The sequence below is a fragment of the Syzygium oleosum genome, unplaced genomic scaffold, assembly GCF_021117445.2.
Source record: "Syzygium oleosum isolate NSW1041296 unplaced genomic scaffold, Sole_v2.1 Sole_v2.02, whole genome shotgun sequence".
Taxonomy (NCBI): Eukaryota; Viridiplantae; Streptophyta; class Magnoliopsida; order Myrtales; family Myrtaceae; genus Syzygium; species Syzygium oleosum.
The window spans coordinates 6,570,104-6,593,933 of record NW_026607486.1 but is presented as its reverse complement, the minus strand read 5'-3'; the positions used below and the strand labels follow the sequence as shown (position 1 = coordinate 6,593,933).

The following is a 23,830-nucleotide window of genomic DNA, read 5'->3' as shown; positions in this document are numbered from 1 at the left end:
GATTTAGGAGAAGTATTTAGGACGTCCAAATCAATTCTAAGAGTTTAACATCTCACAGAATTTTTCTTTGAAAGAAACTTAAAAAAAAAAGAAAAAAGGCTTATAATATACTTGACCTATCCGCAATTCCTTTGGACACAAGGTTCGCAGAACTTTTAAAATAGCTAGCAATCGCAAATATATAAGAGGGCACCTCGAATGATTTTTTCTTCATTTTATTTTGCATTGACTAACATTTTGTTCATCTAAATAGATTCATTAGATGTCTTTTCGGCGTGACCATAGATCTGGTGCCATTCTCATCTCTATCACATCCATTCTATCATCCAATGCCTACAAAGTTTCTTAAATCAGGCATAGGAGGCTTTGATGATTTACAGATGCATGGCCATTTTTCTCCGGCGCGACTCCAAAAAGCATAGAAATGTGAATAGTTATTATCCGTCGCGTACGGGAAGGAAGGCTGCAACACTCGATGAGGACCGGTCGGACCCATTTTCCCCAAAGAGCACAAACATGCGTGCCTCCCACACATACCTGACGTGTGTTGGATTGGTATGATTGCCACGCACAATTTGGGATCCGTCGGGTGCTCAAAGAGGCCCAAACAAGTATAGCTGTGGTAATACCTTTCACATTATAGACCTATTACACATTTAACTGTGCATTACATTGCTTGTTTGCAATGATGATCGTTGCGCTTATGATCTCCATTATAACCAAAACTGAAAAAGCTATAAAATAAGCCTCATATATATTAAAATCATAATTAGGGAATTATAAGGATATACTTAACTTCTGCACATAAAAAATAGTAGAATTATCCACATTACATATTCAGTAAACTTGTAAAATGAATATAATTTATAATCCAATATTAGAAAACTAGAACTTCCATTGCACTATAACTGTGCAATAAATATAATAGACAATGCCAAACATACAAAATAATAGCTTACTAAGACAAACAATATAATAGATATCATCCCCCTGTAGATCTATCACAGCCACAATGGTTGTTACTTATTGCAATCAAATGCGCCATTTCGCGAGTTTGAAAGCCGCAAAGTGAAGCAACTCGGGTGATGCTAACTTGTAAACTTCACAACCTGGCAGAAAGACTGCTCCGTGGCTACAAGCCCATACCAATACAATCAGACAATCTTTTCAAACATTGCACAAAGATCTGTAATGCAACTTTGTCTCTAATTTTAACAGATCCTTGTAGTCTAAGCTACAAATTTTACAGATGCCAAAATAGAATGTGTAATTGATTTCCTGTATGAGTTATCAGTCCTAACCTCCAAGTGTAGTACATAGCTGCATTGAAAGCAATTTACAGAACCACCACCAATCCCTTACTAATGTCGCATTGGGGGGGTTACTATGATCTCCTGGAGGACCCAACCGATCCTCCTCAGGGAATTATAGAAGCCTCCTGCTACCTAGAATATTTTTCCAAACTTGAAAGGAGTCAGATAACCCCAAAATACCACAATTCATTTGGCTAATCCAATTGAAGAATATTCTAGTGGCTAATTATAACATCTTCTGGAGAAATGTTGCCAAATCTATGATGAAGATCATTTGCTACAGAGAGTAATAGTCCCCTCTTTTCTCATCGTAACAAGTGCTCTTAGAACTTAAAATTAGCCATATGACTAAATTCATCTTAGTTGCACTCTGTAGCACTCCAAACCAAATACCAAAAGAAGATAAAGAAACACCCTAGAAGTTTTTTTGAATGTAGCAGATATGATTTTTGGATTTCGTGGGAACATCTAGGCATTAAGACATGGTAGATTATAAGGACAGTACTTGATAAGCAAATTGGTGATGTCCAAATATGCTCAATGGCTTGTGCAGTGCACAGCATGTATAAGAGGTCCCTAAACTTGAACGAATGGACCCTTTGCTAGAAAAAAGCACATAAGTACCAAAGATTCAAAGCACATCTGGAAGCAAAAAAGAACAAAATGTAGCAAAGCAGACAGCCAAGTTGAGGAAAACCCAGTTTTCCAAGTACCAAGAACAGTGAACGACATTTTTAAAAAAAATACATCAAAAAAAATATTTTTTAAAAAAAAAAAAAAAAAAAAATTTTTTAAAAAAAAAAAAAAAAAAAAAAAAAAAAATAAAAACCTTTTATAAACTTCCCCCAAATTTTTTTTTACTTCCTTCTCACTGCTTTGAATAGCACAAGACACTGCCAGTACATGAACTGCAACCGACATTAATGGCCATTGGCCACCAAGTCTTATTTGTGAGATAATGTTCCTCGCCAATTGCATATCGTGTAAATTTGATGATGCACAAGATGAGATCATGAGACAACCCTATAACCAATGCCAGGAAATGAACAACTGCGAGTAATAGCATGATGAATTTTTTTCATTCTTCTTTGCAAATACCACACCCATGTCGGGTCTCACCCCCCGCCCCCCAAAAAGAAAAAAAAAAAACCACCATTGGTTATGCTTCCCAGGTATCACATCCAGGCAATAACTATGATCTCATAAGCTTGGTGCCACTGCATTAAGTTGCCGGATCAGTATAATATTGACAGCCGAAGCAGGTTAAGAACTTATCATAGTCTTTTTGCAGGAAGTCCAACAACTAGTTGAGTATTGGCAGCACTAACCACCAACACAATACTTCAATTACAAAGAAAAGGCAATTGAAAACTCGGTTGCATCTGAAAAAAAGAATTTTTTGAGCCAGATAGTATACGAATGCGCTTCGTACAATAAGAAAAGTGAGGAATAACATACATCCATTTCAAAGGCATCAAGGTGCTGAACGAGAGAACTATCTTGAGATGGAGAAGCTAAGTGTACTGCGAACTTACAAGGAAACGAAATATGAAAAGCTCCAGGTAGCACAAAAGTATGAAGAACATAGATGCGTCTTTGTTGAAGAAGACCAGCGAAAATATACAGACATGGCATCCAACAGGCCTTCGACCTCAAACTATGACAACAGATTACAATCGGTTGTCAAACAAAATCCCAATAAGAAACGAACCAACCTGCTCAACTCTATCAGGAAATGTATCAAACAAGGAGTTACCTACTGAGCTGCATCTTCGGAGAATCGAGCATCAAAAGGCGCCGTGGAATGCGCATGTGCTGCTCCGCCAGCAGTGCCAGTACCGCTTTGGAGCTCGATGACGAGACACCTGACCGCTTTACTCATCTGCTCCAACCGAACTGCACTTATGGGGGGCAGGCCAGGTGCGGCAGCCTGCCCGGGCTTCCCCACTGCGGAGCCAGTGGCCTCGTCCACCAGGCACTCCGATCCGATCCTCTGCTTAACCGACTCCACAAACTCCTCCGCCTGATCGCACGCCACCCGGAACAATTCCCAGTGCTGCTTGAAATTCTCCAGGGCAGCGTCGGTGGCAGCTATTTTTTGGGCCCCGGACGCTTCCCTGGCCTCGAGAACACTCGCCGCGGCCGCAAGGAACTCCTGGTACGCACTGCTCAAGGAATCCACAATGTTGTCCATCGTGATAGAACGCCTAATTCCCTACCCTGCTCCCCAATTACAATTCCCCCGTGAATTGCAGTGTTGGGCAAAAGTTCAAGCAGCATGCAATTTCACAGCGAATGAAACAAATGCATTCAACTGAAAGACGTATGTAATCAACCAAGAAATGCATTCAATTGCAGGAACAATGGAAAAAGATTCAAAGAATCACCCAAGTCAACTACTTGTCAGCACTGCAAGACTCCAATCGAAAAACAAATCAAGACCCACCTTCGCAAAGAGCCCAAGACTTCGCCCCTATCTCTGTAAACCCTGATGCTGCTGGAGGCGGCGGCGAGTGGTGGGCACGGCGGTCAGCGCTCCAGAACGGGGATGCAGGTCCGCCCGGTCGCTCACTCCCCTCTTTCCCGACGTGGGTCTTCGATCTTGTCACTGGATTCTCGAGGCACAGGGCTTGGGTTGGAGAAGAAGAAGAAGGTTGTTGTGCGGGCTTCATGGCTTAAGGTTGTTGGGCTAACATGTCTTCGATTCCCTTATGTTTCCTCTACTTTACCATGATTCCATTCCTCGTATCAGAAAAAAAAAGGAATTATGGAAATTAAATATTTATGTGATGCACACATTAACAATAGGATTAATACCACAAAAAACCCCCAAATTGATTTACCTCAAACTAATATTTTGACTACCAAAAATCTTAAATTGGTATATATATGACAAATTTACCCTCTGTCGATTTTCGTTCAGTTTTACCGCTAAATTAATAAGTTGGATGATACGTGGCGGTTAACGGAAGTATCAGTTTAGGGTTTCATACTTTTGTTTGTCACAGATTTACTATTTTGTGATTTTTCGTGGTATTAATCCAATTTAACGGAGGATAAATTTGTCACAAGAGTACCGGTTTGGGATTTTTTATGGTCAAAAAACTAGTGTGGGGTAAACTTGTCACATATGTACCAGTTTAAGGTTTTTCGTGGTATTAACCCTTAACAATATTATTCCCCTCATTAGTGAATAACTGATAAGTTTAAATTATGGTGAATAGATTATAAATAACAAAAGAATATCATTAGTATTAAATAATTCATTATTTCAATAAAAATAAAAATATTGTTCTACACAATTTAACATTGAAGATAATTTATAATATTATAATAGAGTTAATAGATTCAAACTAATGAACAATATGGTCGATACTAAAAAATTAATGATTCGAGTATTATATTTAGGAATTATAGTTGAGTGCAACCAAATAGGGCCGGCAATTCGTATTCACATGTCATAATTGAATTTTATAATTTTGTCGAGTGTTCACTATACACTATGAATCTCATTTATTTTAATTTCACGTCAGAAATCAACAGCTCTACAACCAAACACAAGAATTTCTATCCCAAGCACGACGATTCCAATCTGATTCCATGATTGGAATGGTCGCTCCAATTCTTTTTCATTTCATTCTTGATTCCATTCTATTTTGGCCTACCATGCGAAGAAAACTAAATCTTCTAGGTGACACACTTTCAGTTAATAGATTAGTCCTACTCCTACATCATTATCTTTCTTTTAAGAAACAATATTTTGTTGAATTTTAATTATGTATCATCAAAGTTACGACAGTAATACATATCATCTCAAACGCGTGCCTGTGACAATAAACAATATTTTGTTGATATTATAACTTTGTTTATTGCAAAAGAGAAAATTTAATTATTCAAAGATATTTGATAATAGCATCGAAGTATTTACATTTATAATTTTATGGGATAATGGAACTCCTTAAACTTATAATGAAGAGTAATTTAGTTCTAAAACTTTTAAAAAGTACAATCAAGTCTTACAACTTATTAAATTGGTGCAATCAAGTATTTTTATTAACTCCATCCACCTTGACAAATGAAAAATGCCGATTTTCTCTCCTACGTGACAGTTTTTATTTTTATTTTCAAATTTTACTTAAATTAGATTAAATAAAAAAACAAGGATAACCAAGTACAGAAAAAAAAAAAGGAGGATGAACAAGCACTTGGTTACTAAGCGTCACCCACCCGAAGCGAGGTCTCACGAGCCCTTGCTCAAATACGGGGTAAGGGTCGCGCCCTCCCCTAGATCTAGGCTAGTAGGCCCTTACTGGGGTCGGCGAAAATTGTCAACGCGAGGGCCGCTGACCATCGGCGAGGCCTAGGTGACCTCCATCAGCCCTTTCTGGCAATGGGCGGGGCGGTGGCCAATCGCAAGGTCCTCTTATTAAGTTAGTTTTTTTTTTTTGTAGTTTGTGTTTTTTTTTTAAATTTTAGCTTTTTTATCTTTTCAATTTAATTTAGCTTGTATTTCTTTTTAATTTTTGAATAATTTTCTAATGAGACGCTTGGTGGCCGCCACATTGTCACCACGTGTCTTATGAAAGTAATAAAATAAGACATGTCAGTATTTTTTATTAGTCTAGTTGGACGGAGTTAACGAAAAGACTTAATTGAACTAATTTGACAACTTTTAGGACTTTATTGCACTTTTTGAAAGTTTGAGAATTTAATTACACTTTCATAATAAGTTTTAAGACTTTCTGTGCAGTTATCCTCAATTTTATATCTTATTAGGTGATAACAAAGTATATTGATTACGCATACATTGATTAATTAGAATGGAAGATGAATATTGTAACTAAATTAAATTAAATAATATATATTCACATTAAAATTATTTTCGACAAAAAAATAGAAATGAACTAATTTTCTAAAGGAAATTAATTGTTTATCAAACAATTCGAGAAAGAGTCTATTCATCTCTTAAAGGGAAGTTCGCTAAGCTCATCTAGAGGAAATTAAGGATTAGAAAAAGGACGAGAGAGGGTGGAAGAAATTCGGCCGTGAAAATTGTTTACACCTCAAATTTTTGGCCCAGTTTTCGATAGATTCTTTAGTTGACCTAGGATTGACCAAAAGTTTAACTAAAAGTTGACAGACAAGTAATAAGGTATAAAATTTTCAATACTCAAAATGGGTTATATTCATCGAAACGAGTCTTTTTTTTTTAATAAATAAGGGGGTAGAGTCCGAAAATTATAGCGCTACTCTTTTAACAAAACATGATCCGATTTGATCTCTAACAACAAAGGAACTTATCGGTGGCCTATCTAATGCATAATTATCGCCCGCATTGTTGGGTTGAATAGCCCAATTTGCTAGTCAATCTGCACATCCATTTCCCTCCCTAAAATTATAAAGAATCTTGACCTGTTGAAAATACTTGAACACTCTTCTAATTTGAGAAATGAGAGTCTCACTAAAATGAAGGGCGAAATTGATTTATGTAACAGAGAAATGGCCTTTTAATACTCGTATTATCACTCATATTCAATGCCCACTTTACGACCCTTCCAACCGGTCACCCGTTTTCCGTTGTGTCGAGATGTTTGCAATCTCTCAATTTTGAATGACAACGAAACTAGAAGTTGCAAAAGTTCTGATGCAACGAAAATAAGTGAGGAAGACATCCTGATTAAGCTTTAGCCAAACTTTCCCAATACTTGAATTAGGTTCCGTTGCTCATAACCATACTTAGAGGTCTTAGAATTGATGGTTGATAATACAACAAAAAACCCCAAATTGATACTTCTATGATAAATTTACTCTAAACTAATTTTTTTATCGCAAAAAACCCCAAACTGATATACATGCGATAAATATACCATAAATTAATTTTTTGACCATAAAAAATCTCAAACTTGTACATTAGTAATAAATTCACCCATCAGTTAGTTTCGCTTAAATTATATTAATACTATGAAAAATCACAAATTGATATACCATGATAAACAAAGGATAAAACCCCAAATCGGTACACCCGTCAACTGTCACGAATCATCTAACTCAACAATTTGACAGTAAAATTTAACGAAAACTAACGGAGAGTAAATTTGTCACATGTATACCAGTTTGAGGTTTTTGTATGTCAAAAAATTAGTTTAGGTTAAATTTGTCATAAGTATCAATTGGGATTTTTAATATTAACTTAAATTGAACTCATAAATAGTCTGTATGCTAATTTAGGATTTTCTCGCGTTTAAGTCCTGTATTAACCTCTTCTTTAGAATTGAACATTACTTTTCAAACCTCTAGTTTTTATTTGTCTTCAAACACCTAGTCCATGCCGATCCATTCACCGGAGCCCGTAACCACGATTGGGGTTCGAAAACTCGAATCCGCGATCTTTCGTTTTGCCCTATCAATACCGGGCTCGTTGGAAAAGCTCTCGTCACAAAGCATTCCTGAGTTAAAGCATAAAAGCATCTCAAAGAAGGGAAGAGTACCCAATCCGTTGGCATAGGAATTAGGAAGATTTGTACCTTGCCCTCTCCATGCCCCACTCAAATAAGTGAGAGAGAGAGAGAGAGAAAGATAAAATTGTTAATTCACACGTTCGTCCTTGATATCACATTCGCAAAAGTAACCAGCGGAGTTCATTCTAGAAAAAGGGCCTAATTCCCAAAAAAATCCCAAACTTTACACTTTGTCCCAATTATATCCTGAACTTTTTTTTGTCTCAAGAAAAACCTCAAACTTTTATCCGAGTCCCAAATCTGCCCTACCGTTATAAATCCGTCCAATTAACTTCGAAAAAAAAAAAAAAAAACACGCTGAGAAGGAGCGCGCCCGGCGTCGCACTACGCGCGTCGGCCGGCCCTTCGCGCCCGACGAGGCCGAGGGCGGGGGCTTTGGGACTCGGATAAAAGTTTGAGGTTTTTCTTGAGACAAAAAAAAAAGTTCAGGATATAATTAGGACAAAGTGTAAAGTTTGGGTTTTTTTTGGGAATTAGGCCTAGAAAAAGTAGTGACTGTGATCTTTTCAAGGTAAGAGACTCCATATTTGTGTTATATAATAGTGAAGACAAGTATAAATTATTTATTGCTGTGATGCTTAATTACTATGTTTAAAAGAAACATTTTATTCATTCAACGGATATACAATAGAGATATGCAGTCCAACTGCAAATCAAGACAACAAAACAAGTTTCACATAAAAAGATGAATTATCAGAACAAGATTATGAGCCACGTGTTAAAGGACCTGTTTCGAAATAAAAAAATGACACAAATAATTCTTAAACGTTAGTTCAATATGTAATATCGTTCTTGAACTTATAATTTGTTTAAAATGATCTTTAAATTATTGCCAAATATTCAATGTAGTTATTCCATTTGCTCAAATGACAATATATTGAATTGAACTATAAATAATGCTGAAAAGACAAAAAATAATAGAAGTTAACACGTCCATTGTTATTTGATGACATGAATTATTATATTTTTCATCTTACTTGGATAATTCAAGCATAACATTTTTTTGTTGTCAATCGTGCTAATAGATTGGAAGCCACACTTAATGGATTGAAAGCACATAAGAGATTCCGTTCACTTAAATTAATGAAATGACCATATTGGACATTTTCATATAATTTAGGGATTAAATTGAACATTTTCTTATAATTTAGAGACTACATTGAACCGATTTGAAATCTTGAGACAATAGTGCAAATTGGATCAAAGTTCATGAATCATTTGTGTCATTTATCTCCAAAAAAAAAAGAGAGGAGGAAGGTCTGGAAATCGGAAATACTAGGATTGTGTAACCGGAATGATTCTATTCGAGAACCGGACCAAACAGCCCTAAAAATCGGTCGGGTTCTAAGTTTCCATCGGAAGCAGTTTGGTTTTCAGTTCCAAATTTTTAGAACCGATGGAAGGACCAAATTTGAAACGGTTTCATAAAGCCTAAAAACCTTAATTTTTTTTATTGGCATCTTTTTTTTTTTCGATCTTTCTTTTTTGTCTCTTCTCTCAAACCTCTCTCTCTCTCTCTCACGCTTCGGGACTCTCTCTCTCTCGCTCGCGACTCACCCTCCTCCTCGTTTACTCACTCGTGGCTCGCCCTCGCTCGTTCGAGCCTCACAATCCTCGCTCGTTCGTTACTCGCCTTTGTTCGCTCGCCCTCGTTCATCTTTTACTTTGAATCATTTTATTGCTCATATCATTTTGCTGTAACAAAATAAAACAAAAATAAAAGGACACAAAAGAAAAACAAGTCCTCGGATACATTGTATAACCGGACCAAAAGAATAGGGTGGGTTTCGGGGCAAACGGGATCGGTCCCAGTTTGCAAACATCGGGAATCGAATCTACCGGGGCGGGCGGGGGCCATACCCATCCGGAAACCTATCACCCCGAAAAAAAAAAAAAAAAAAGGGAGGAGGAGAGAGACGCGCACAAAGCAGAACGAAAATGTCATAAATATTTCCGGACGCACAGGAGACCGAAGACAGCGACGTCGCGGAGGCTGTTATATCCGATAGCGGATGGAAACCATCGAATTTCTCGCCCCCGATCGCCATTAACGCCGACCTTCGTCCTCCATCTCCGCCGTCCGCCGTCCGCCGACGTGCTCGCCGTGCCGTGCCGTGCCGTGCGATCGCATTGCGCATCCGGCCTCTCCTCTCCGATGACCTGATCGGGGCTCTGCACCCTCCCTCGCTTGCGCCGCCGCCGCCGCTTCTCGCCGTAGACGCTTCCCTTTCCCGAGCCGGAGCCGCCGCCGCCGCCGCCGCGCGGGGGCGGGGGCGTTGTTTGGGGTGGGGGCGAAATGGAGGCGCTGATCGAGCTCTGCGACCTCGTCGCGCAGAATCCCGCTCAGTTCGCCGACAAACTGGCGTGGATTTGCGGCAGATGCCCGCAATCCGAGTCCGTGCTCGCCGGATCTCGTAGGGTTTCGCGTTCGCACCTCAATGCGGCCCTCGCTGTCGCCCGCTTCCTCTCCAAGTCCGTGTTCGTGCCCGATAACCGGCCGTACTCGGTCGTGATCGAGTTCCTGCGCTTGATTCCCGCCTCCTTCGACGTTCCGTTCTGGCCGCAGTCCTTCGGCAGCGACGCCATTGCTTCGTTCTTCACCGATTTCTTCGATTACGTCGCGAAAGCTACGGAATTGTCGCCGGATTTTGCCGCCGAGGTCGCCGCCTTCACCAGGGACAATGTGGTCGCGGCTGTCGGCCGCGGTGGAGACGGTACCGCCATCTCCAGAGCTTTTCTGGCGGCGATCTCGCAGAATTTCCCGCCCGTCCTGCGGTCGGATGGCGATACGTTGGTGAGATACCTGCTCGACCAGCTGGCCTTGCCAGTTCTGCTGCCTCCTTCGCCGCGGGAGCCAACGCAGGTGAATTCGGAAACGTCGTCGTCGCAGAGTTCGCCGTTGAGTGTCAATGCGAACCATTATCATGTTGGCGAGATATCGAGTCCGAATGAAGTCAGTGGTTCATCGAGTGGCGTGGCTTCGAGGCTTGTAGATGATGCGGCAAGTGCATCGTCTAGGGCGTCTGCAGCAATGAACGGAGGGAGCATCGTGGGAGGTTACAGTAATGGGGGCGGAGTTGCGGCTATGTCCAGGCAGCAAGTTGCTTCATTCGAGGAAGAGTCTGTCGAGAACCTGGAGAAGCAAGAGATTGCATATAGGTTGATTACCCACATTCTAGACAGAGTCCAAATTGATGATTCAAAGTTATTGGAGCAGGTGAGATTACTGGCAAGGAAGCAAGTCCAATCTATGCCTGCATTTTTGAAGGTAAGTTTTGGTGACGCGGCGCCCTTTCTTTCTAGACTTTTCTCTTCTTCTGGTAAATGGCATTCCCCTTGGTCCTTACTATAATCCCATATAAAATTTAACTTCTCTGTGAGAACAATAGAGTGGATTGAAAGATAGATTATTTGATGGTTCTGTAGCAGAAGTAGTTGGCGGCCTTTCAGGGTTGAGTTCTTGCTCTAGCTTAAATTTTGTTTTTATATATTTTGAGAGTAGAGGCAGTCAATTGCTGAATTGTTGGTTCTGTACGCAGATAAGAAAGCGGGACTGGAATGAACAGGGTGCAACTTTGAAAGCCAGAATAAATGCAAAACTATCAGTTTATCAAGCCATCACAAGATTGAAGATGAAGAGCTTATCATCTCTTGATTTGGATGGTAAAGCTGTGAAGAAGTTTTGGCTTGAGACTCTTGTATTATTCACTGACGCAGCTGAGGCATGTTTACTATCTGTCTGGAGAAAATTGAGGATGTGCGAGGATCTATTTAGTGCTTTGCTTACGGGGATGACTCAAATTGCTGTCACTAAGGGTGGACAGCAGCTACGAGTTTTGCTCATTCGCCTCAAGCTCCTTGTGCTGACTGCATGTGCTCAGGTGCGTTGAAGAAAGGAATTATCCCTGTTAGCATCATCCATTCACAATGTTACTCCAGTTGATGTGTTCATCCCTAAAATTCTTTTTCTGGGACTACGATTTGCAGCAGGCTGATGCATGGGCTAGTAGCCATGGAGCCATGGTTGAGAGTGTCATGAAGGCAAGCTGTGAAGTGATTGAATTTGGCTGGAGCAAGGACCGGGCTCCTATAGACACTTTTGTCATGGGATTAGTGGCAAGTGTCCGGGAAAGGAATGACTACAATGAACAGGTTGGATGAATATCAGTGAGTCATTGATGAGAAACTCATAAATGATGGCTGTGGCTGCTGTACATGCTTCTTGTAAATAGTTAGTCAATAATTGCCGGATAATACTTGAATGTAAGATATGACCATGTTCTCCTTGAAATATTTGGATTTCATATTTTGGAGTCCACTTGAGTTTTATTGTGATCTGTTCATCTGTTTTGTGACTGCATCATTCGATGATGATCTAAGATGTGCCTAAGTTTTAATCTGTTTTGGTATTTTTAAATTTTCTTTTTTCAACTTTAACTATATCTGTTTACATGCGTATGCAATATTTACTAATGTCAGGATGGAAAGGAGAAGCAGGCAGTTCCTGTTGTGCAACTTAACCTGATACGCTTACTAGCAGATTTGAGTGTTGCTATTAGGAAGTCGGAAGTTGTGGATATGATACTGCCACTTTTTATTGAAAGTTTAGAAGAGGGCGATGCTTCAACTCCTGGCTTATTGCGGATTCGTGTATGGACCTCTCCTTTAGAGTGCTTATTTGCTATTTTTAAAACTGCAAGGATCCCTCAGTAGTTTAGTTTCTCAAATATTTCTTTCGCCTTTTGCTGCAGCTACTTGATGCTGTGTCTCATATAGCAAGTTTAGGCTTTGAGAAGTCATTTCGCGAGACCGTGGTTTTGATGACAAGAAGCTACTTGAACAAGCTTTCGAGTTTGGGGTCTGCTGAAAGCAAAACATTGGCCCCAGAAGCCACAACAGAACGTGTTGAGGTGCACTGTTTCCCTTAGTCTTCTTTGCAAGTTGTGCTAGGATAATCTGTCGAGTTTGTGACGTTAGGATGTGATTTACTACATGGATTTTGACTTATTCCATGGTGTTGTAGACTCTTCCTGCTGGGTTTCTTCTGATTGCTAGCCGTCTTACAAGTAGTAAATTGCGTTCAGATTACCGTCACCGTCTGCTATCTTTGTGCTCAGATGTAGGCTTGGCGGCAGAGAGCAAAAGTGGAAGGTATCATTTTCTTCAAAATATATATGCCGGTAGCATACCACAAATAGTTTAGGCTTTGTAGCACAAATAGTTGAGGCAATGCTATACTTTTGATCCTTGTTGTATAATATTGTTCTGTAAAAAATGTACCGATGTGCTTCACCTTAGAATTATGGAGAGAAATAGTTCTCAATTGCATGTTAAGGAAGTATAAGTTTTTGTTACAAATGATATATTTAGACATTCGTCTTTGCTTTATTTTGCTTTTATTTTTTTTGCGGAGGGGATAGGTTTTTCTGATGAACCTTTCACATAATTTTTTGGGTCTATGGACCACCCAAAAGTGAAAAAACCAACATTAACAACAACAAACTGAGATCAGCTATATCAATCCATTTGTCCCATTGTGCTTGATTTTGAATTTTATCTTTTATAAGTTATGGAAGCTTTATATCATTCCTTTGTCTCCTCCCATGACTTTTTAGGCCTTTCTCTACTCCTTAATTGGGTCTCTTATCTCCTAAAATCACCTTCTCAATGGAGCCTCTGAGGTATTCATTTAATGTGACCAAACCAGGTTAAACAACCTTCTCTCGACTTATCCTTGATCGGAGCCAGGTCTTCATTTCTAGTTTTGTCTTTCCTGGTGTACAGGCACATCCATCGGAGTGTTCTTTTCTTCACTACGGTTATCGTGTACACATGTCAGTGCTTATGGCTTCGTCCCATAATGAATAATTGTTGTCTATAGGATATTTCTGTAAGCTTAACTAGCATTTAGCGCACAAAATATTTTACTCACTTCTCCACTTCAACCATCCTGTTTGTACTCTATGCACAGATGTCCATCAGTTACTTCATTTTTTTTTTCCGTAAAATATAGAAGAGGGTGCAGCAGAGGATTTCCCAGGAGATCACTCATTCTACTAGCTTGGTAGAAGTAGGCTTAAGCTTAGCTTGATAGCTCTAATGAGATTTAGTGCATTGGTGCTAGACTCGTGGAGTCCCTAATGAACTAATGTAGCCAAAGTAGTGAGCATGATTTGATGGAGAAATTGGAGAGAAATCAACGATACCTCAAACGAGTGAATGCTTTTAGGCGACACAAACAAAGCTTCCTAAGCATCATACTTAGGGTTCCTTAAGGATCCGACTTAAGAAGAGAATTGCATAAGAGAATTCAAAGAAAAAAATTGCTGAATTTCCGTAATATTCGTGAAGTCTATTAAATTGAAAGAGTCACAATCATATATATAGACTATGAAGAAAATCCTAAGCTTGGTTGAACTAAGAACTCTTAAACAAGAAAGATGGTTGTATTGGAAAATGAGAAACATAAATATATGGGAAATTTCTATCCTAACTTGTACTCCTTTTGTCAAAGAAAAGAACTTTAATTATCAGCTAAGATTCTATTCCCAACTTAATCGTTCTGTAGATCTTCGAACCATGTATTAAGCATTTTGTATCATTTCTCCTTGGCTTGATGGAACTCCATTCCATCAAGTTTGCTTGCTTCTGGGCAAGAAATGTTTTGGCCTTTTTGAAACCTTGACTTGTCTCTGGTCATTTGTGAATCTTTTATTTTGGAGATCATCTTTTAAGTCTGTGCCTTTTTTTATCACTTTATTCTTGTTTAAACCGATTCTTGAATTTTAGCAAGTCTTTGCTTTTGATTGTGTGATGCAGACTTCTTAGGTGTGATGCTTAGAAAACCCTAAATGTGATTCCTAGAAAGCTTCAAGGTGATGTCTAAATGAGCTTACTCTTTTTGATTTATCATTTGTCACGAGCTCTCCTTGAATTCTCAATCGAATATGTGCTCACTGCTTTGGGACTTTTTTCCCTATATTGGGTGGCTGAAACAGAATATCAGGATGGCGATTCTAGCATGATTACAGGTAGAAATGTCAGATATCTCTATAGAAAGATGAAAGCTAAGAGTACATCTGGTTAATAATAAAATTAGGCAGAGTAGCTATTCCTCAAAATTAGAATACAGATTAAATAGCACTAGAATAGCTATACAACAGTTTTGTTTGTATAATTAAATGACTATTTCAGGACCATGTTTGGCTTGCAAGATTTTGAAAAGGAATAATCCAACTATTTTTCATCAATATGATAATTTAAAAGCTCAGTTCCATCTATTCTAGCCATAATTTTAAAAACTTTTACTTTAGAAGTTATGAACTTAGAGGTACTTGTTTATAGTAGCCACAATATACATTTGCATAATTTTACAAAGGAAGAGGGGGGGGGAGGGGGGGTGGAGGCAGCGGACGTTGGTGGTAATGTTTCCAAAACTGGAAGAGATTGGCGATTCCATTAGTTGGACTGGATAACATAGGTCCAGTCTGATTATGACTGTGAAAGCATCTGTGGTCAAAATTGGGATCACACTGGTGTCAACCCTGTTGAGCTGACCAAACCCGGTGGTTCAATTGGGTAAAAGACTTGGGGAATTTCTCCCCTTGTTCATCCTCCTCTAAAGCAATCTGGCAGCCCCATATACCTTATGACATCTCTTTCTCTTGTTTATGGTAGCTTTGAAAAATATTTTTTCACTATTGAGGATCCCAGGAAAGGGAATTTCATTCTCATGATCGGTGTATACGCATTCTGGGTAATCTTTTTATTACTCTCTTCCTACGTTGACTTTGCTCTTGACCTTTGAATCATATCCTTAGCTTGTCTAAGGTGGCACGAGTTATGCCAAGTCATGTCATTCTGCTTTTCCGTTTCTGGAATGCTTATGGAGGAGGCTCAATTCTAACAAGTCTTGGGTTGCTGCACCAGTTTGTGTCATGTGGTGCATAGGGAAGGAAGACAACAAAAGAGTCTTTGGGGGTTTAAAATCTTGGGTTGCTTATGTATTGTGCTCGATTATGTGGATTCGGACGTCTAGTTCTGACTTCACCTTAGTCTTGTGATGTTTTCCTTTGTCTTTTGCTTTTCTTTCTTTCGTGTACTCGAATTTATAGTTTAACAATATCCTTTATTATCTATCCAAAATAAAGAAATATTGGTGGGTCAACCGGTTCTAGAACCTGTCGGACATTAATAAAGGCGCAAAGCTGCACTTGCAACTATTTTAGCTGGGGTCCTGCTTGTGGAGTCACTATGGACCCACCACTAGTCCATACAATGTTCTCTGGTCGGTGCTTACCAATGATTGTATTTTGAGAGAAGCAACTAAACCGATGAAGCAAACTTATTCTGTCAAAGACTTGGACCTGGATGCAATCCTGTGCTTGTCTGAATTATACGCCCACCACTCAACCATCTGCTCCCATGTGTTTCAAATTGAAGATAAACTATTTAATACTTAAGTAGAAGTGCATCAACTCGTGTTCAGGTGGTCGAACTGGTTGAACCACATACTGATCACTTGACCAGTTTTCTCACTGGTACAGTTTTAAAAGTATTGGTTGTTGTTGAAATTGGCGAAATAAGTAGGGTTTGATTGAGTCACTAGTGATGGAGTGGTGAGGGCCTCAGGAGGAAGAGGGGGAGGTGGTGATGATGATGGTAAGTGGCTGGGGGTTGAGGCAGTAAGAGTGGTGGTGGCGGCATGAGAATTGTAAGTTCGTTTGTGGAGTAAGAAAATTCAAGTCATTCCTGGTTGGCCCTGGAATGAAAGCTGTGCCCATGGGACCAAGGGTAGGCATAGCTATTCTGTTTAGTTGTTCTCGGTGAGCTTTTCAATGAGTTTTTGGATAAACTATTCCATCAGGAATGGATGGAGAATAGAATAGCTTCTACTATTTATCTAACATGCTGTAAGATATGCTTGTTTTCTTGCTTTTCCTCATTTGTATATATGATCAGAATTAGTTATTACTGCAACTCTTAAGGGTTAAATTGCTAGACACCACTGTGATTAACTTCACAGCATTGTGATAAAAGAAAGAAGCCATTGTCAGAATTGAGTCTCTCTTTGTATTTTAAGTTCAATCTTTTCCTGGTGGCTAAAATGGTGAAACTAGGTGAAACCATCGTTATGGTGCTCCTGAAAAAGGCTTTCTCTTTTTATCCTTAAAGCAACAGTATGGCTGATAGAATTAGACACTTGTTCTTATGTGTTTAAAATGTAGAGGAGTTGTTGATGCTAATTGCAATATTGCAGGAGCGGAGCAGATTTTTTGGGTCCTCTACTTCCTGCTGTTTCTGAGATATGTTCTGACTTCAATCCATCGATAGACGTGGAGCCATCTCTTTTGAAGTTATTTCGGAACTTATGGTTCTATATAGCTCTTTTTGGTCTAGCACCTCCCCTGCAAAATACTCAAGTGCCCTACAAATCAGTGTCTAGTACATTGAATAGTATGGGAAGCATAAGTTCAATTCCTCTACAGGCTGTGGGTGGACCGTACATGTGGAACGCACAATGGTCTGCTGCCGTTCAGAAAATTGCTCGAGGGACTCCTCCCCTTGTAAGTTAATCTTACAAAATTTGTTACCTCACCTGCACAACCTTTCTTATGATCCACAGTTTTTCTTGATAAATTTGGGCATTACCAAAAACATTTCCGGATTTTTCTTTTATCATCACAAGAAATAATCATGCTTACAGATACCCAAAAATAGATCCTATTATGTCGTTGATTGAAATTAGGAGCTATTTAATGAAGGAACCTGCATGATAATGCTGCAATTAGGTTGCAGATGGATGCTGGTTCTTGGTTTTTTGTAATGTCCATCTTCTTTGATGCACACATGTTGCAGCCTTGATGTGGTAGCGTTTCCATCTTTCTTGTGGAAACTTTGAAGTTGTAACTTTGATAAAGGGACTAGAACGTGGGATATTCATTTTTCTTTAGTCATTCTTTTATTTACAATGATGAAATGGTTTAGAGCCAACAATATCTTGCAGAGGACTCAGGTGAAAAGGTTAGAGCACTATGAGAGTTTCAAAATCAAATGATGGTTTGAACCTTTTAATCACACAAATTTTGCAATGTGTGCTTTTCGAAGATAATTAATCATCTCCATGGAACAACCATCAAGCTCACTACTTTTGTTAGCCTTTTCTTCATTGAGACCTCTACTTTTGCTTTAGATATTTTGGTGAACGAGAGAGAGGAGTATAAGGAGAGTTTTGAAGCTTGCAATTTGGTCATGAAGTTTTTTCTTCATTTTTATATGTAATTTGCTTTAGAGAACTTAACAACTTCCATTTTTTTTTTTTAACCAAAAAAAAAAAAAAAAGTACTTAGAACTGACAACTTTCAAAAGAGAGGTTTCAGCTCATAAATAGGTGCTTTATGTGTAAAAACACATCTGAGTTGGAACACTGTAGAGGAGTGAGACAACTGGTGAATCTGCATTGGGACTTGTAAGCATTTATTGGGTTTACACTTCTTGAACTCCTGGTTATGAGAGGAATTTATTTTGTAATTGACTAAGGGAAAAGGCTGATACTTGCTGCCACCCCTCTATCAAATTTTTGGCTATAAGAAACTTAAGGACTTTTGAGAGTCTAGAGTCTAATTTCTTTGATGTAAAATTGTTGTTACCAGAAAGGGATATAATGCTGGAGATTGGGATGAGCATGGGCTGGGCCAGGCGGGCTTTTGCCAAAATTGTGGCCCAGCCTGAACTCTCAGGTATGGGCCTTTCAGTGGAGGCGCTGGCCTGGTGGCTGGCCCGATGTTGAATATTTAACTGCGATCCTATGATATTGAATATGGCAGGTCACTATTTTCTCATGTTTTTAGGACCACGGAGTATTTGCTTGAATGCAAAGTTTTATGAGTAATGCCATCTGCAAGAATATTATGATGTGAGGTGATTAATTGTAGACTTGTAGGACCTTTATCAAATCTATAGGCTAAGCTTTTCAGAAGTGTAAAGTTTAGTGTTTCTGGTTTCCTTGGATAAATGCATTTTCTGGTCTTTTCTTACTAAGATCAACTGCTTGATCTGATTGAAATTATTTTCGTTCAAGTAATTTTGGCAATTCAACAAAATTTAAAATTTTGACTCCACTTGCTTTGCTCTCCAGGTTGTTAGTTCTGTGAAATGGCTTGAAGATGAGTTGGAACTTAATGCTCTCCACAACCCTGGTAGTCGTAGAGGGAGTGGCAATGAGAAAGCTGCTGTAACCCACAGGGCTGCTCTTTCTGCTGCTTTGGGAGGGCGAGTAGATGTTGGAGGAATGAGCACAATTTCAGGTTAGGATAGTCTGCCTGTTACATTTCGCAGATAACTTTGTGTCTGTAATTTAGGAACGTGTGATTTTTGTTCCTCAGCTTCAACATTTTGGTTGGTACCTTGTAAAATTTTCTCAATCTGAAACTTTTTTCTTACTTATTTTGCAGGTGTAAAAGCCACATATCTTCTTGCTGTGGCATTTTTAGAAATCATACGTTTTAGTAGCAATGGTGGCATTCTCAATGGAAGCGAAGCCTTGACCTATTCTAGAAGTGCATTCCGTTGTGTCTTTGAATACTTGAAAACACCAAATCTTATGCCTGCAGTCTCCCAGTGTCTGACAGCAATTGTCCATCGGGCATTTGAAACAGCAGTGTCATGGCTGGTATACTTACTTTTTCTGGAAATGAGACTCCCTTCAAAATTATTTACCTATGCAATTTAATTGTGTGAGGAGATCTTGTTGCTGCTTTTCAATAGATTGTTCCATTATGTTTTTGCTTTCTTCTTGTGGAATTAGAAGTACCTAATAAATTTGTTGGTAGTTCCGATAGATTCATTTATTTTGTAGTTGCAACTTGCTTGTAGGTTCTAGACTTGTAATTTTCTGCAAGATTGTTAGCTACAAAAAATTACTTGCACTGCTACCTGGGTGAGGTCTTAGAATTACTTTGGAAAAAGCAGGTTGGTTATGCTGAGGAATTAGCGTGACAAAGGTGAAGTAGAGAGCACCATGGTATTAGGTATCTTAGGATCAGAGGGGATGCCATGTTTGATGGGGCTGTGTAGCCATGGACTGCCTTCTAAGTGAAGTGCTTTCTCACATCTTCAGGTCTCACATTCCAGAGGAAGATTCTCATGAAGCCTAATCTAATTAGAAAGGCTTAATAGGCTAGCTTATTACTCTGAATGATGCTTTTGCCTTCTTGAGCTAATAAATCGAGGATCAATATTCAGTATGATTTTGGGATATCTTGGCAAAAGGCTGGGTGATCTGTTTGCAATTCTGTAATTATTTAGTGTGATGAAATTCTTCCACATTAGTCAAAGTAGTGCTGCCCCTCTCTCTAAACATGTATACACACATGCAGGTTTATGCAGATGTAAATGCACTTTGTCTATCCATCCGTCTGTTTGTTTCCTATCTATGTATGTCTGCCTGTTTATTTGTCGATCTGTAGGTGAAAATTACTGATCCTTTACTTTGGGTTCAGGAAGATCGGATATCTGACACAGGCCTTGGGGCAGTGACACGAGATTTGACTCTTTGTGTGCATGCCTCGTTTCTCATAAAAAGTATGTCCGATAGGGACGAGTGCATTCGGGAGATAGCTGTTAACTTGTTAATTCAGCTTAGAGACAAGTTTCCACAGGTAGGTTGGTGCCATGGAACTTTCTTTAATCTTTAAGTTCTATTATGTTTGATTCTCTCTTTGTTTGCTTGTATAGTTTAACAAACAGAATTACACACTTGTAGGTTCTCTGGAATTCGTCTTGTCTAGATTCCCTGTTATTTTCAGTTGATGATGGCTCATCCTCTGCTCTTGTGAATGATCCTGCGTGGATAGCAGCAGTTCGGTCATTGTACCAACGAGTTGTTCGGGAGTGGATAATTAAATCTCTTTCGTATGCTCCATGTACTACCCAGGGCCTTCTTCAGGTTGATCTTCTCATTACAAGAGCTACTCACTTTCATTTTTTTGGTGGTATTTATCGTAATTATTAAATAAAATGGTTCGAAATTTAGGTCTGCTGGTGCTTAATGAGCTAATCTGGCATAAAGAATCTTTATTGTTTTTATTGGTGGTAGGGTGGGGAGTGGGTGGATTTTCTGTGCAAAACGGTTATTTCTAAATCATGTGAAGTACCTGCTTAACAATGCTCTTTTAGTGGGTGGAGTTGTCTGACCATGCCGAAGGTTGTAGTTTGTTCTGACTGGAGCAGACAGTATTAAGGCATTAAATTTTATGCAGAAAATTTTGAATCTCCATTAAGCCTGCCCCCACGTATGAAGTTTTTTGTGTGTTGGGCTTAAGCTGTGAAACTTAATCGCATTGCATAAAGAAAGTGCCCAGCTCTTGTTTCTGTTTGATCCCAAAAAAAAAGTGCTCTAGTGGACTTCCTTTGAAGACGATCTTTGTTTGCAGTAGGAAGTTGTCCTTATTTAGTTAGCAGTTGTGTGAATGAGGTGGCTCCACATTTCGACTGTATCTATATCTAATCTACTGTAGTCCCAATTTCTTCACCCCTTGAATAAGTTTCACTGTATTGATACAAAGCCTGAGTATGTCTGACTAGTTAAATAGTAAAATCTCCTATTTTACTTAGAAATTAGAGGGTACTTCTTATTATTATCTTGGAACGTTAAAAGATTCTTTTTGGTTTTACTAAGGCACCTCTATGCCCATTGTTCTGTTTCAGAGATAAATCGTAAAAGTTAAATCTTGCTGCTGTAATATGGATGAAGATACAAGGCATGGACATTAAAATTGAGATTACGAAAGCTACCTGGCAGTTTAATCTTGTTGCTGTAATATGGATGACATATAGAGCATGGACACTAGCATTGAGATTACGAAGTTACCTGGCCATTAGATTATCACAGGCTCCAAAGTCTCATGATCACTATAAAAAACTGTCAAATATGAAAATAAAGGGCTCTAGCTTGGCATGTTTGGAAATATAGTTCTTTGAGTAAGTAAATATCTTCGCACACGAGATACTCTCCTTGTGTATGTCTGATGGCAAGGTCAAACTGAAGTCTTTGGATCTATTGCTAATGGAGTTTCAATTTGGCTTAGTGAGAAAAACTTATGTGGACCCACTAAAATCATAGGGTGATATATATAAAAATATAAAATATTAGATATGTCTGGCATTCAAAATAAATTATTCAGGGAAGAAAGTGAGAGTTTAAATGATAATAAACCAAACATAGCAAAATCAATTGGCCAGATTTTGCTCTCAAAAGACAAAATTTACTGGTCCAAATTTTATTTACTGGTCTCATGCCTCGCACCTTTTGCTGCTCCTCATACCAATTATCCCTGTCTGGGTCTAGAGAAGTTGAAGAATGGTTATCCTCATAATTTCATTAATGATGATGTGTATTGAATAGAAAAGTTAAAGGATGCAAATTCTTACTGTAACTAACCATTATCATGATATGTACAGGTTAACAATATTGAAATCATTCAAAAGAATAAAAGCTTTCAAGAGTATTCAAATGAAAATTAATGGTATACTCGATTAGGAAAAAGCATTTTAGTGCACTTGGAAGTCTAATTCTGTCAAATGTGGGAACACGTATGGTTTTTCACAATCCATACAAAACCATCTGAATAGGAATAGCATTTGCCTAGAGTGAATACTTAAAGAGAATGAGCATACCTATTGAGCCAGTAATGGTTGTCCCTTTTTGATCTCGAAGACTTGTTTCCCCTGTTTTGAGTTTTCTTTCCTTACGTTATCCTGGGCACTTTATTAGGCTATGTAGTTGCATATCTTGATATCTTCTGTCTGGTCTTTATTAAACTTTTCCCTTTGTTTTCACGTCCACTTTAGGAGAGGCTTTGTAAAGCAAACACATGGCAGAGATCAAGGCCTGCAACTGATGTTATATCTCTTTTATCTGAGATAAGGATTGGAACGGGTAAGAATGACTGTTGGACTGGCATACGAACTGCAAACATCCCTTCAGTCATGGCAGCTGCTGCAGCAGCATCTGGAGCAAACTTGAAGTTGACCGAACCCTTCAATTTCGAAGTGCTCAGTACTGGCATAGTCAGTGCAACAGCGAAGTGCAATCATGCAGGGGAAATCACTGGCATGAGAAATTTCTTTAACAGCATCGGTGGATTTCAAACTGGCAATGCATCTCAAGGATTTGGATTGGGCATTGGGATGCAGAGGTTGAAGTCAGGAGTGTTTACTCAGCAGATGCCGGTTGAGAATGATTCGTTTGACAAGGTAGTACTTACAAAATTCATTCAGCAACTGCAGCAATTTGTGAATGTTGCTGAGAAAGGTGGGCAAGTGGACAAGACCTCGTTTCGCCAAACTTGTTCACAGGCAACAGCCTTCCTATTGTCAAATATGGTACAGATATACTCCTCATTTTTCTCTGGGATTTTGCATAACCTGAATTCCTCCTTGTGCAAGATAACCTTAAAATTAAGAATAGAGAATCAGTGATTTCAGAAACGAGGAGAAGTAACGAGATAGCTTTTGATTGCTTCATATTTGTCTGCAGGATCTTGACTCAAAATCAAACATAGATGGTTTCTCTCAACTTTTGCGCCTTCTCTGCTGGTGTCCTGCCTATATCTCAACTGCTGATGCCATGGAGACTGGTGTTTTCATTTGGACTTGGTTGGTCTCTGCTGCACCTAAATTGGGATCTCTTGTTTTGGCTGAGCTTGTTGATGCATGGTTGTGGACAATCGATACGAAACGTGGCCTTTTTGCATCTGAAGAGAGGTACAGTGGACCTGCTGCCAGACTTAGGCCTCAACTTGCACCGGGGGAACCGGAAGCACAACCTGAAAGTGATCCTGTTGAACAGATTGTTGCTCATAGACTGTGGCTCGGATTTTTTCTTGACCGCTTTGAGGTAGGATGATTTAATCTGTTGCTTAGATGCTCTTTGTGTCCCATTCCCCCCAGTTGCCTGTTATCAAGGTTTTAAATTGCAGTCATGGTCGTAGAAGTGGT

General features: G+C 39.1%; 2 protein-coding genes across 8 annotated transcripts in view; one reads left to right on the top strand and one right to left on the bottom strand.

The window, feature by feature from the left end:
* Window positions 1–788: 788 nt before the first annotated feature.
* LOC115690240 (mediator of RNA polymerase II transcription subunit 32) lies at window positions 789–3,985 on the bottom strand. 4 transcript variants are annotated; one of them, XM_056308988.1, is made up of 3 exons: window positions 3,760–3,985; window positions 3,070–3,533; window positions 789–1,445 (listed from the first exon to the last, which is right to left on the bottom strand). In XM_056308988.1, the coding sequence occupies exon 2, from the start codon at window positions 3,505–3,507 to the stop codon at window positions 3,070–3,072; it is 438 nt and encodes a 145-aa protein (XP_056164963.1). In that variant the 5' UTR covers window positions 3,508–3,533; window positions 3,760–3,985; the 3' UTR covers window positions 789–1,445. The 4 variants fall into 4 exon arrangements, with proteins under 4 accessions (XP_056164963.1, XP_056164964.1, XP_056164962.1 ...); XM_056308989.1 differs by lacking the exon at window positions 789–1,445 and adding an exon at window positions 2,319–2,336; XM_056308987.1 differs by lacking the exon at window positions 789–1,445 and adding an exon at window positions 2,347–2,363.
* Window positions 3,986–10,040: 6,055 nt separating this feature from the next.
* Window positions 10,041–23,830, top strand: part of LOC115688587 (phosphatidylinositol 4-kinase alpha 1) — a 30,390-nt gene continuing 16,600 nt past the window's right edge. Inside the window, exons 1-13 of one of the 4 annotated variants that reach the window (XM_030614475.2) lie at window positions 10,041–11,099; window positions 11,371–11,712; window positions 11,822–11,983; window positions 12,311–12,481; window positions 12,583–12,741; window positions 12,855–12,982; window positions 17,091–17,397; window positions 18,969–19,137; window positions 19,285–19,502; window positions 20,332–20,490; window positions 20,595–20,777; window positions 22,682–23,215; window positions 23,370–23,729. In XM_030614475.2, the coding sequence (XP_030470335.1) occupies window positions 10,128–11,099; window positions 11,371–11,712; window positions 11,822–11,983; window positions 12,311–12,481; window positions 12,583–12,741; window positions 12,855–12,982; window positions 17,091–17,397; window positions 18,969–19,137; window positions 19,285–19,502; window positions 20,332–20,490; window positions 20,595–20,777; window positions 22,682–23,215; window positions 23,370–23,729 (3,864 nt within the window). In that variant the 5' untranslated portion in view covers window positions 10,041–10,127. Of the gene's footprint in view, window positions 11,100–11,370; window positions 11,713–11,818; window positions 11,984–12,310; window positions 12,482–12,582; window positions 12,742–12,854; window positions 12,983–17,090; window positions 17,398–18,968; window positions 19,138–19,284; window positions 19,503–20,331; window positions 20,491–20,594; window positions 20,778–22,681; window positions 23,216–23,369; window positions 23,730–23,830 lie in introns of all 4 variants that reach the window. The other 3 variants (XM_030614466.2, XM_030614457.2, XM_030614450.2) reach the window with 3 other exon arrangements.